The sequence below is a fragment of the Silurus aristotelis genome (assembly GCF_946808225.1).
Source record: "Silurus aristotelis genome assembly, chromosome: 2".
Taxonomy (NCBI): Eukaryota; Metazoa; Chordata; class Actinopteri; order Siluriformes; family Siluridae; genus Silurus; species Silurus aristotelis.
The window spans coordinates 1,654,309-1,668,748 of NC_139575.1; the positions used below are offsets into that span (position 1 = coordinate 1,654,309).

The following is a 14,440-nucleotide window of genomic DNA, read 5'->3' on the forward strand; positions in this document are numbered from 1 at the left end:
CACTCACTCACTCACTCACACATTCACTCACTCACACACACACACTCTCACTCACTCACTTACTCATTCACTCACACACTCACTCACTCACTCACACACCCACTCACTCACACACCCACTCACTCACACACCCACTCACTCACACACCCACTCACTCACACACCCACTCACTTACACACCCACTCACTCACACACACACTCACTCACACACACTCACTCACACTAACTCACACACTCACTCATTCACACTCACTCACACACTCACTTACACTAGACTCAATCATGTGAGTTCACGTGCACTCTGAAGGCGTGTTTCGTCTGGGTTTTGCGATTTACTCAAAAAATTTCACATTTCACTTCATTAAAACAACAATTCCGATCTTATGGTAGACGATACATCGTACACCCGTAGTTAGTAGTAACCTTCATCCACCCAACAAGCTCATGCAAGCGGGTCACGCGAACGTTTCTCCTGATGAGGTTCCGCGTGTGACCATGTGTGCTTGAAGACAAGGTTTTGCTGTTTGCTCAGCAGCTCTGACTCTATCAGGGTTTCATCAAACCAATCATTTGCCTAAAAACACACACTGTAATAAAGCTTTCCGGAACCTTCATATCCTGATGCTTCATCTTCCTGCTGGAACATTGCCCAGAAGGAATGCAGTTTCTGCGTAAACTAGGCGTAACAGTAAACGGATAAAAAACCCATGGAGCGTGCTTGAATAAATATTTGTCAAATATGAGTAAAACACACACTTTCTTTATTACGTACACACACACACACACATGCACACACGCGCACACATGCACACACACACGCACACACATGCACACAAATCATGAATAAGAGTTTTTCATAATCCAGTTTCTCGCAGGGTTTCAGTGTTTTACTGTTTCTTTCTCCCTCTTGCAAATCTGTAAGGTACCTGACCCTCACAGCAGCTTGTCCAGATGTTCCTGACATTTTGTTCATGTCACGTCACTTCAGCTTTTCTTCTTTGCTTCCCTCTAACGTCCTGCAGGGTCCTCAGTGTTGCTCGGATCTGGCCGTGTCCTTCCACTACGTCAACGCTCAGAACATGTACCTGCTGGAGTATTACACCTACCACCTGCGTGCCTTCGGCTACAGCTACCGCTACCAGCCCCCGGAGCCCCGCCCGGACCACCAGTCACACCAAGCAGAGGAACACCCCCATCCTGAACGTCCTGGAGATCCTAAAGATCCAGAACACAACAATATCTAAACCTTTTTTTCTCTATTTCACTCAAATTTACTATTTTATTTCATCAGTACGCTATTAATGTGGGATCTGGGGTTTTTATTAACAAAGATCATGTACTGTGTGTGTGCGCGTGTGTGCGTGTGCGTGTGAATTTAACACGCTCTGTTTTGTTGTTTGTGGGCGGAGCTGCATAATATAATCAGGTTGTGATGTCAAAAAAAGTCAGGAAACACGACCAAACATAATCGGATGATCTCGTGTAAGTAACGTCAGTTCGAAGGCGACGTGTTCAACGTGATCATTTTGGGCTGGACTTTGATTCACGAACATTTACACGTTTCTACGGTGTTTTTGTTTCCCTTCTATACTTCTTGTTTATTCCATGGAACAGAATGCTGTTAAAATGTTGAATGAGGAGGTGGAGCCGCTCTTGGCCACACCCCTTTATTAACCACACCCCCTTTTCCTTTACTCAATTGTCTCTTGAACATGAGAACAAAAAATTAGACGCACTTGAAGATGTTCTCACACTCCTGGATCTCCAAAATCCATTCTGATTTCTCTCCAGAGATCACTCCAACATGAACATCTGCCCATGATCCTATATTTCTTTCAATGGACATTGAGATCTTTCCCTGATCCTTCATTTTTCTGAACCAACATGAACATCTGCCCTCTGATACTGATACATTTATTTCTTTCAGAAATACTAGTTCCTGTTGAAGAAGCTGCTCTGAGAACACACTTTTCCACAAACGTGGAGATGCCGAGCGATCAACACACGGACTTAATAACTCCATATAACCTGGAAGTGCTTCATGTTGTTGCCACCAGAGCTCGAATCGAGTCACGTCTTATGGGGTCCCCAGTTGTTGTGTAATTCATATATTTTGTACTAAAATAATCTTGGGGACCCCCTAAGTCTATTTTTTACTTGTCATGGGGGTCCCTAATGCCTTATGGGATCCCGGATTCCCAACCCACCCCCCACCCCCCTCAGTTCGAGCACTGGTTGCCATGGAAACCACATCAGTGGTGCAGCCTGTACATTAGTGAAGTTTGATATGAATTGAAGATTATTAGTTTAATTGCTGTATTTTTACCTGATCATCAGTTTGTTTATTTTTCCGTGCTGAAGAACAACCGGGTGTGTTTCTGTCTCACGTCTCAAATCAAACTGCATTCAATTTTTGGGATTATTATTATTATTATTATTATTATTATTTCTTTTTCTGTAAGTTTAATGAAAACCGGAGTGAAAGTGTAGATTTATTTGTTGTTATATTTTCCACTCTAAAATTGTGTGTGTGTGTGTGTGTGTGTGTGTGTGAGGGTTTATTTATAGATTCAGAAATGAAGAAAATCGCCAAGATGCTGACATGATATTTAATAAAGAATTATTTTACTGTAAAATTTACTGATGAGATTATTATTTGATTATTTATTTCACCAAATCAAAATCCTGTCCTGCACAATCGTGTGCCTTCGACAATGTGGTAAGAGTTTAAAGAAAGAAACCACATATGGCTGGAAAATTCAGGTGTCCCAATACTTTTGGGCATAAAGTGCATGGTTGCGCTGTTTACTGCTAAAATAATCCGTATCGAGTTTTACACATCTTACATGTTTCTCATCTACACCCTGGAGATCATGAAACTCCAGAGTAGGAACAGGAGCTTTGAGGATTTGGACTGAGGTTAATATCAACAGTCTGCTACACTGACTCAGGACTACAGTTTGCTCTGATCTCCATCACTGCACCTCAACATCGTTTATCTGTAATAAATGGACATTCGGTGGAACCCAGATGAGGATGAGGTTCCCTCTTGAGTCTGGTTCCTCTCAAGGTTTCTTCCTTCTGCATCTCAGGGAGTTTTTCCTTCACCACAGTCTCCACCGACTTGTTCATCAGGGACAAACTTACACTTATAAACAACTTATTCATTTTTATCACCACATTATCTGTGTGAAGCTGCTCTGAGACGATGTTCATTATTAAAAGCTTAAAACAAATAAACAAATTTTGAACAATAGAATTTATCATACAAGTAGTGCTTAACGTTAATTACAGAGTTGTAATGGTGAGATGTTCTGCTTTACACTTTGTGGTGTTTGTGCTCTAAAAGTCTATTTGTCTTTAAAAGCTTTGTTATATTTTACCTCCCATGCTTGTACAAATAGTTCCTCAGGCAGTACACAGAGCCTGTACATGTAAATAAAACATCTGATTGGTATGTGTGGAATGTGTTGCCTCGCCCTCGACAGCGGGCCCAGAACTCACCCACAGTGGGATTCCTTCAAATGTAAACTGAAACACACATGTATTTCTAAAAAGAAATAAAGTAAAGGAATGAGAACAGACAATGCAGATCAAGATTCTAGTTGAGATAGTGAACACAGAAACGTTGAGGTGGAGCAAGGAGAAAAGGTAAGATAGATAAAGTACAGAAGACAATGTACAGGAAGAAGAAAAAATGCTGTGAGGTAAAATGAAGCACAAATATAAGAAAATAAAAGCAACGAAAGGTGAACAAAGAAGGTATAGCAGAAAAAAACAGATGAGTTCAAAGTAACAAGAATAGACAGGAGGTAGCAGAGCTAAAGATGTTGAGATAATGAGATTAGAAATGAGTTTATTAGAGGGACAGCGCATGTAGGACGTTTTGGAGACAAGGTGAGGGAGGTGAGATTGAGATGGTTTGGACATGTGCAGAGGAGGGACATGGGGTATATCAGTAGGAGAATGCTGAGGATGGAGACACCAGGAAGGAGGAAAAGAGGAAGACCAAGGAGGAGGTTTATGGAGGTGGTGAGGGAAGACATGCAGGTAGCTGGTGTGAAAGAGGCAGATGTAGAGGACAGGGGGGTGAGGAGACGGATGATCCGCTGTGGCGCCCCCTAATGGGAGAAGCCGAAAGAAGGAGAAAAGACGAGCAAAGGTAACAAAGACAGATGAGTTTGGGACATTTAAATGAGGAGAGTTGAAGAACAAACAAGGGCGAGGAAACAGGAACAACAGGTTTGCTAAGAAATCTATCTTATCTATCTTATCTATCTTATCTATCTATCTATCTATCTATCTATCTATCTATCTATCTATCTATCTATCTATCTATCTATCTATCTATCTATCTATCTATCTAATCCCCCTGCCCTCCCTCAATCTCTCTCTTTCTCTACCCCCTCCCTTTCCCCACTTTCTCTCTCTCTCTCTCTCTCTCTCTCTCTCTCTCTCTCTCTCTCTCTCTCTCTCTCTCTCTCTCTCTCTCTCTCTGTTGAGGCCCAGAAGAGGGGTCTGTATTAAAGATCTGGGTCAGAAACAGAAGCAGCGGAAAAGAGAAAGAGAGTGACAGGAGGATAAACAGTGTTTCTTTTGAAAACATAGACCCTCTCCACATGAATCCCTAAATCCCACCCCCATTCAATGAAACACACACACACACACACACACACACAAATAAAAACCACAAATCCAGACTGGCCACGTGAGAGAGAGAGAGCGGGGGAATCACAGGTTTATTTTTTAGGAGAACACGGTAAGAGCGACGTATTTCATATTTTTACTGAATAATATTTGAAAGTCTTCTACACCATGTGTTGTATATCAGGCTGCATGATCTCATGTAGAAATGTGGACTTCAGTCTGAAAAAGTGCACGAGAAATGCTGCATGCAAACACATTGAAAGAAGGAAAGAAGGAAGAGAAGAAGGAATAAAATACACTACATTGCTGTATATTTGTAGCTGTATATAAGTCTGAGCTCAGAGTGGGAGCAGTGAGAACATCTCACATTGTGAAATCTGATCTTGGCATGCCACCAAATCCACGTTCACTAATCAGGAGATTTCTGTTTGCACAATTCTTTAAACAAAAGGAGATGAAACACATACAGTGAGAAAAATAAGTATTTAAACACCCTGCAAGTTCTCCCACTTAGAAATCATGGAGGGTCTGAAATTGTCATCGTAGGTGCATGTCCACTGTGAGAGACATAATCTAAAAAAAAATATCCAGAAATCACAATGTATGATTTTGTAACTATTTATTTGTATGATACAGCTGCAAACAAGTATTTGAACACCTGAGAAAGTCAATGTTAATATTTGGTACAGGAGCCTTTGTTTGCAATTACAGAGGTCAAACGTTTCCTGTAGTTTTTCACCAGGTTTGCACACACTGCAGGAGGGATTTTGGCCCACTCCTCCACACAGATCTTCTCTAGATCAGTCAGGTTTCACCTGTCGCTGAGAAACACGGAGTTTGAGCTCCCTCCAAAGATTCTCTATTGGGTTTAGTTCTGGAGACTGGCTAGGCCACGCCAGAACCTTGATATGCTTCTTACAGAGCCACTCCTTGGTTATCCTGGCTGTGTGCTTCGGGTCATTGTCATGTTGGAAGACCAGCCTCGACCCATCTTCAGTGCTCTAACTGAGGGAAGGACGTTGTTCCCCAAAATATCGCAATACATGGCCCCGTTCATCCTCTCCTTAATACAGTGCAGTCACCCTGTCCCATGTGCAGAAAAACACCCCCAAAGCATGATGCTACCACCCCCATGCTTCACAGTAGGGATGGTGTTCTTGGGATGGTACTCATCATTCTTCTTTCTCCAAACACGTTTAGTGGAATTATGACCCAAAAGTTCTATTTTGGTCTCATCTGACCACATGACTTCCTCCCATGACTCCTCTGGATCATCCAAATGGTCATTGGCAAACTTAAGATGTGCCTGGACATGTGCTGGTTTAAGCAGGGGAACCTTCCGTGCCATGCATGATTTCAAACCATGACGTCTTAGTGTATTACCAACAGTAACCTTGGAAACGGTGGTCCCAGCTCTTTTCAGGTCATTGACCAGCTCCTCCTGTGTAGTTCTGGGCTGATTTCTCACCTTCCTTAGGATCATTGAGAGCCCACGAGGTGAGATCTTGCATGGAGCCCCAGTCCGAGGGAGATTGACAGTCATGTTTAGCTTCTTCCATTTTCTAATGATTGCTCCAACAGTGGACCTTTTTTCACCAAGCTGCTTGGCAATTTCCCCGTAGCCCTTTCCAGCCTTGTGGAGGTGTACAATTTAGTGTCTTTGGACAGCTCTTTGATCTTGGCCATGTTAGTAGTTGGATTCTTACTGATTGTATGGGGTGGACAGGTGTCTTTATGCAGCTAACGACCTCAAACAGGTGCATCTAATTTGGGATAATAAATGTAGTGGAGGTGGACATTTTAAAGGCAGACTAACAGGTCTTTGAGGGTCAGAATTCTAGCTGATAGACAGGTGTTCAAATACTTATTTGCAGCTGTATCATACAAATAAATAGTTTAAAAATCATATATTGTGATTTCTGGATATTTTTTTTTAGATTATGTCTCTCACAGTGGACATGCACCTACGATGACAATTTCAGACCCCTCCATGATTTCTAAGTGGGAGAACTTGCAAAATAGCAGGGTGTTTAAATACTTATTTTCCTCACTGTAAGCAGAATTGATATACTTTATATTTTAAAACAAATAAATCAATAAAAAAAACCAAAAAAACGTGTCATATCTGATATGTGACGTTTGGTGTCTATGTGACTTGAAGATTCTTGTGTCAAGAACCTTTTTCCAGGGTTCATGTGAAATTATCACCAACCCAGTCATAGTGTTGCACAGGTCAGGTCACTCTTAGTGCTGGTCTCAATCCCGGATCAATGAGGAGGGATGTGTTATGAAGGACATTTCCAATTTCATAGCGGATCAGTCAAGGCCCAGTTTACCAACGACCACCACAGGTATCATTAACAACAGGGTACCGGTGTAAATTGTGCTACTGTTGTCTGAAGGAGGAGAAGGAAAGGAGAGACAGCAGGGAAAGTAGAAGTGGAGGAGAAGTGGAGGTTCGGGTTGGTACTTTAAATGTTAGTACTATGACTGGTAAAGGGAGAGAGTGAGCTGATATGATGGAGAAGAGAAAGGTAGAGATGTTGTGTGTTCAGGAGACCAAGTGAAAAGAGAGTAAAAGCGGAACATTGGAGGTGGGTTTAAACTGTTCTATCATGGTGTGGATGGAAAGAGAAATGGTGTAGGGGTGATTCTGAAGGAAGAGTACAGTAAGAGTGTAGTGGAGGTGAAGAGAGTTTCTGATAGGGTGATGAACGTGAAGCTGGAAGTTGAAGGCCTGATGATAAATGTCATCAGTGCTTATGCTCCACAAGTGGGTTGTGAGATGGAGGAGAAGGAACGATTCCTTGGCCAGGCAGAGGAACCGAGCAGGGAAGGATGTGCTGCAAGTTAGAGCAATAAAGGATGAAAATAGAAATGTGTTGACTAGTGAGGAGAGTGTGTTGAGAAGATGGAGGGAGTATTTTGAGCAGCTGATGAATGAGGAAAATGAGAGAGAGAGAAGGTTGGATGGTGTGGAGATGGTGAAGCAGGAAGTGGATAGGATTAGTAAGGAGAAAGTAAGAGCAGTGATTAAGATGATGAAGAGTGGAAAGTTGGACCAGATGACATACCGGAAGAAGCATGGAGATGTTTGGGAGAGATGCAGTGGAGTTTTAACCAGGTTGTTTAAAAGGATTTTGAAAAGTTAAAGAAGGTTTAATCAGTAGTTTTGAAGTAGAGGAAGGAGAATAGATGAGATAGAGAAAGAGAAAAGAGAACAGGCAGTGGAAGAACATAAGACAAAATAGGAGATGGAGAAGAGGAAAGAAGGAATAAAAATTAGGTAGTAGAAAGAGAGCAGTCCAGGTACAGAAAGGTCAAAAAACAAGGCAGAGGAAGTAGGAATGAGAAGGTAGAGTAGGAAGAACAGATGTGGTAAAGAAAGCTGAAAGGAGAGATGATGTAGATGAAGGGGAGATGATGCAGATGAAGGAGGAGAGATAATGCAGATGAAGGAGAAGAGATGATGTAGATGAAGGGGAGATGATGCAGATGAAGGAGGAGAGATAATGCAGATGAAGGAGAAGAGATGATGTAGATGAAGGGGAGATGATGCAGATGAAGGAGGAGAGATAATGCAGATGAAGGAGAAGAGATGATGTAGATGAAGGGGAGATGATGCAGATGAAGGAGGAGAGATAATGCAGATGAAGGAGAAGAGATGATGTAGATGAAGGGGAGATGATGCAGATGAAGGAGGAGAGATAATGCAGATGAAGGAGAAGAGATGATGTAGATGAAGGAGAGATAATGTAGATGAAGGAGAAGAGATGATGTAGATAAAGGAGAAGAGATGATGTAGATGAAGGAGAAGAGATGATGTAGATGAAGGAGAAGAGATGATGTAGCAGGTGGTCAGAGATGATGCTGAAACTTTTGTAAGTTTTGCTGAATCTTCAGGTCAGAGGAGATCACACTTCTTTGTTGAGTTCTTTGTTGTTTAACTGGAAGAGAGAGAATAAAGAAAGGGGGATGAAAGGCAGGGTATTAATAGCTGCTATAAATTTAGGGAGAACAGTTACTGGTGTTCTAATTAGATGTAGTTGTAAATGGAAGAAAAGAAAAGCGACATGCGGTTATAGATAAATAAAGAACTTCAAAGTAGCTGCTTGTTTTGATTACACCACCCTGTATTTACGGAATATTACACACAGTCTACAGGCTGGTAATTAAGTAATTATGTAACTAAATAATTTCTAACACTCAGGTGACAGTTACATTCCTCAGGGCATATTTTTGTGTTCCAGCACTGCTACATTACTCTTACTCTTACTCCACTTATCTTCTAGAATCTTTAACTTCTTCTTCTCGACTGAACAACAATGTGGGGCCAAAAACTCCAGTTCCTGCTTCTGATCTACTTCCTGCATTTTGACTTGGTTCATTCCCAAGCTCCATTCCATCCACGCTTCAAGAACATTGAATCCTTATCTTCAATCCCATTGGAGGAAACAGGGTCCATCCAAGATGAAGAACTTCAAATCCGGAATCTGGTTTCTGGTCTTGCAAAATCTTTACGAGGTATGGTGCATCCCCACGGGAATCTGAGCTGTGCCGAGCTGGACGCAGGGCCTTGGAAAGGGGCAGGGTTTTCACATGAGCTTCTGGGCTTGGTCATGGTACCGGTAATGGTGTCTGCAGGATGCCAAGAAGAAGCAGAGGAACTGGTGAGTAACTTGTTCTCGATGTTGGGACATGACGATACATGTGAGCTCCTGGAGGACATTGTTGCTCTGATGAGAAAGTCATCTGTGCATCGTTCATATTCTGCATCCAAACCGAACGTTCAGTCCAAGCACCAAGTTCAAGCCATGATGTATAACATCCAGCAGCTGGCGGAGGTTAAAGATACAGGTGATGAGAAGCGATGCCAAGGCTGGAAAAGGATGAAGGACATGATGTTACTAGGACAGAAGGTTAATCATGAAAAGATGCATTTAAACGAAGCAAAGAGCGTTTGCAGGAATCTGGGATTTGTCTGCGCAGGTGTGACGCAAGACGATCGCACCAGCGTCGGATTCTACCACGCCGTCCTCAGGCCTGGCAGCTGGCTCAGGCCATCACCACCTTCTAACCAATCAGAGAGCTGGATTCAGAGTTGCAGGGCGTGTCCTGGACGTTGGCGCAGACATGTCGCTCATCATCTACGCTGCAGGAATGAAAAAGAGGAGCGTGTGTATAAAGTGGTTGATTGGATCCCCGGAGTCTCGACGCTCTATAACCTGGGTACGGCTGTTTATTACGCCTCTAAGAGCTGCTCGGATATGGCCAAAGAAAGAGCCCTGATGACCGCGGTGGACCTGGGAACCGACGCTCTCATGGCGGCCACAGGCGGCACGGCAGGGGTGGCTGGATACGCCCTGGGGGCGGGGCTTAAAACGAGTGTAAAAGCTGGAGTTAAATACCTGCTGAACAGAATGAACCAGGAGGAAGATCTGCTCCTGAACCAGAACAGCTGGGAGGATGGAACCATCAGCTTTCAATAATACTGATAATAAAGATTATTATAAATTAAATTCTAACTCAGTATTGTTTAGTTTTTTCCGTTGCACGGTCTAAAGAATTCCCAAAAGCACCAGTATTTTCCGGACTTTTCTTTGATTTGGGGGCGGAGCTAATTCTACACTGCTGATTGGACACATATACAACCCTTTTAATATTCGTATAAATCTCTACACTGTCTTGCATGGTCCAAAGAATTAAAGAAATGTTCATATTTCTTCAAAATCAGCTCATTCTCTTCATACTTGTTCGAAGGGGCGTGGCTACACTTGATCTTTAGTAAGTCAAGGAATTATAACATATGTAGAAAAACTTCACAAGAAATAAGACAATACTAACCAACATGTCAATTCAAACAGTCTGAATAAAAGCGATAATCCAGGTGAAGGTGTGAGATGTTACAGGATGTTAGTGCACGATGTGGAGGTGAATCGGGTCCTGAGGGTCCTTAAGGGTCCTGAGGTGAAGCAACGCTTTTACATTTACATTTGCGGCATTTAGCAGACGGCTTCATCCAGAGTGACGTACAGATGACAAATGATCGGCGAAAGTACTTGCACAGCAATACAGCTCCCCAAGCTTTCTTCTGGAATGTGTCCTGGAAGTCTTGCTTGTCAAGAACATTTTGCATTTGTGTCAAAACTGCGAGCTGGATCTTCATCTTCAAGTAGACGGCGAAGTCCACAGGAGTCGAATCTGGCGAGTAGGGTGTGTGGGGAAGTGAGATCGTTTGGATCGTGTGCCAATGATCATCATGCATGAGTAACCAAACGGTTTTCGTAGGTTGAGCTTGTGGAAGGTCTTGATGATCTCTTGTCATCTTCCGGTGAGGTTCTTCCGCTCTTGCACTCAAAACACCTCGAAAGTCTCTGTGGAAGATTTGCCCAGTTTCACGTAGAGTTTCACATTTGCTCTTTGTTTCTAACGCGTGATGAAATCGTGGACGTGGGAAATCACGTGGGTCAGGATAACACCAGTTGCACTGTTAGTCTCCAAACTTTTTCATACCACCTCGTAGTTAGTGATTGTTAATGAAGCTGTTGGAGTTAACTCCTGGTGCTGTTTTTCATTCTATTTCTCTTTTTCCTCCAGTTCATCCATTCATCTTGTACATCGAGCTGTTCACTATTTAAGTTCCACCAAACAACCAAAATTCTTCATGTATCTCAATGGACCTGGATGTTGATATGGTTACAAGGGTTCATAAGCAGTATGTGGTGATTCTAAAACCTACTGCAGTGTCATTTAAAGATAAAAGCAGGATTCATGCTGGTCATGTGACTCATCTCAAGCTTTCTAGGTAAAGAATTTATTAACAAAATGTTTAAATCTGTAAAAGTCTCTTTTGTTACCGTCAGGTTTTGATGGCAACTGAAATAAAGAAACTGGAAAATGTGATATTTCTATTTATTTCTAGACATCAAATACATGGACAAAGATGTGCAGTAGATTGAGATGTGTCTTCTTTTTGAACATCCCATTCCACATTTAGTTTCCATTTTCCTCTTATAATGAGCTCCACTCTTCTGGGAAGATGTCCCACAAGATTTTTGTGGAGATTCATTCAGCTGCAAGGGTGTTAATAAAGTCAGGTACTGCTGTAGGTGAGAAAGTGAGGAGGCTTCATGAATGCTCAATAGAGCTCAACTTCCACTCCAAACCCATGTGAAGCAGATCTTCATGGAGCTGGCTTTGTGCACAGGAGCAGTGTCATGCTGGAACAGGTCAGCATCAAATTTGTGTTTGTGGAAGAACAACAAATGGCTGGAAAGCTCCGGTGTCTCTCAGTAAATATATCTGAAGCTCTGATTGACATTTCAGATCTGACGTGTCTGATCTGTGTCTATTTTTCTGGGTAAACTCCACCTGAGGCAACGCTCGAGCCTCAACAAAACAAAGCTTTCTAAAGCAAAAATGCGTCATGATAACCCCTGGTACAGTGCTTATTTCACAGTTTAAACACACCCACCCACACACACACACACACACACACACACACACACACACACTTTTATTGTTCAGTGGAACCCAGTGATACACTGAAGAAGTTTCACAAGTTCTTCTCCAGAAAGAGAATTCCGGCGTGACATGGGACCTGCCACGCCTCACTGCACACTGGAATGTTAGGTGAGGTTCACCTTTGAAGTCACTGACACGGTACAAGAACAGAGACACAGAGAATGAAGATTAGATTACATCATGTCATTATCACTACACTATTGTTGAATTTAATGCTATGACATTGTTTATGGTACATTTAGTTTTGCTTTAAATAGATCTTGAAGTGTCTCAAATATCTTGTGGTTCCTAAACTAATTGTAGTACAAACCTGGAGACACACAATTGTACAGGACGTCTTTGCATGACATTTTCCCTTAACCTAAACCCCTGTGCACAAAGCCGGCTCCATGAAGATCTGCTTACATGGGTTGGAAGTGAGTGAAAGATCTCCTGCTGTAGAGTTCCACCCCTGTTAAAAGTGAATGCATGTGAACGCTGACTGCACCCCAGACCTCCTCACCTTCTCACCTTCTCACCTGCATCACTACCTGACTTCACTAACACCTTTGTAGCTGAAACGAATCTCCACAGCAATCTAGTGGAACATCTTCCCAGAAGAGTGGAGCTGTTTACATGAGCAGATGGAGACTAAACTTTTGGAACTTTTCCATCATTCATTACATTCTCAGGTCAGTGTAAAAATAAAAGAGAGTTAAAAAATAGAAAATGAAATATATATGAGTTTAATTCAGCTGTATATGGAGTATAATGGCAGGTTGATGTTCTACAGAGGGCTGCAGGACTCAGGTGTGTTGTGTGCAGAGCTGCATGCGGTGAACCACGCCCCCTACCGGCTGCATGCTCGCAATAAATCAACAACAAAGTGCAATAAACTATTGTAAACTTCCAAAGTCCATCCAGCACACCGCAAAATAGACAATCATTACACAAGCAGCCATTATTACACATAAAGAAGGACATTTAAACACTGCAGCAACAATAAAAAGGCAAACAGAGATCAGATAGAATGTGGAGGACAAGAGAAATACGAGTATTCAGTCAATAGAGAAAAAAGAAAATGCTTTTATTTGTCACATGAACACTGAGGAACAGTGAAGCTCTTTCTTCACATGAACACTGAGGAACAGTGAAGCTCTTTCTTCACATGAACACTGAGGAACAGTGAAGCTCTTTCTTCACATGAACACTGAGGAACAGTGAAGCTCTTTCTTCACATGAACACTGAGGAACAGTGAAGCTCTTTCTTCACATGAACACTAAGGGACAGTGAAGCTCTTTCTTCACATGAACACTGAGGAACAGTGAAGCTCTTTCTTCACATGAACACTGAGGAACAGTGAAGCTCTTTCTTCACATGTCTCAGCTGGTTAGAAACCTGGGGTCAGGGCACAGGGTCGGGCAGGATACAGCACCTCTGGAGTAGAGAGGGTGAAGGGACTTGCTCAGGGGCCCAACAGAGAGACCGATGGTGCTGGGGGTTGAACCCAGAGCCTTTCCTACTTCATCTGGCAATGGAACAGCACAAGCAAAAATAATAATAATAATAATAATAATAATAATAATAATAATAATAATAATAATAATAATCTTCTTCTTCATTATAATAATAATTATAATAATAATAATAATAATAATAATAATAATAATAATAATAATAATAATAATAATCTTCTTCTTCATTATAATAATAATAATAATAATAATAATAATAATAATAATAATAATAATCTTCTTCTTCATTATTATAATAATAATAATAATAATAATAATATATTGTATATATTAAAATTTAATTTGTTTATTTGTGTTGCACTTTTAATAATGAACATCGTCTCAGAGCAGTTTCACACAGATAATGTGGAGATTAAAATGAATAAGTTGTTTATAAGTGTAAGTTTGTCCCTGATAAACAAGTCGGTGGAGACTGTGGTGAAGGAAAAACTCCCTGAGATGCAGAAGTAAGAAACCTTGAGAGGAACCAGACTCAAGAGGGAACCTCATCCTCATCTGGGTTCCACCGAATGTCCATTTATTACAGATAAACGATGTTGAGGTGCAGTGATGGAGATCAGAGCAAACTGTAGTCCTGAGTCAGTGTAGCAGACTGTTGATATTAACTACAGTCCAAATCCTCAAAGCTCCTGTTCTTACTCTGGAGTTTCATGATCTCCAGGGTGTAGATGAGAAACATCACCAGCTCCCAATAATATATACAGTATATATATATATATATATATATATATATATATATATATATATATATATA

At 41.6% G+C, this 14,440-nt stretch overlaps 2 protein-coding genes across 2 annotated transcripts in view; both read left to right on the forward strand.

Moving 5' to 3' along the window:
• Positions 1-2,636, forward strand: part of c1galt1lb (core 1 synthase, glycoprotein-N-acetylgalactosamine 3-beta-galactosyltransferase 1, like b) — a 10,692-nt gene extending 8,056 nt beyond the window's left edge. The window contains exon 4 of the mRNA XM_083563796.1: positions 1,023-2,636. Within this exon, the coding sequence (XP_083419922.1) occupies positions 1,023-1,244 (222 nt within the window). The 3' untranslated portion in view covers positions 1,245-2,636. The remainder of the gene's footprint in view (positions 1-1,022) is intronic.
• Positions 2,637-4,710: 2,074 nt separating this feature from the next.
• Positions 4,711-10,172, forward strand: apof (apolipoprotein F). Its single transcript, XM_083563760.1, has 2 exons — positions 4,711-4,759; positions 8,940-10,172. Exon 2 carries the CDS (start codon positions 8,973-8,975, stop codon positions 10,134-10,136), a length of 1,164 nt encoding a protein of 387 aa, XP_083419886.1. The 5' UTR covers positions 4,711-4,759; positions 8,940-8,972; the 3' UTR covers positions 10,137-10,172.
• The last annotated feature ends 4,268 nt before the right edge of the window (positions 10,173-14,440 follow it).

Excerpts from the sequence above, each read along its gene's own strand:
- apof (XM_083563760.1), top strand. The coding sequence starts at position 8,973 with ATGTGGGGCCAAAAACTCCAGTTCCTGCTTCTGATCTACTTCCTGCAT.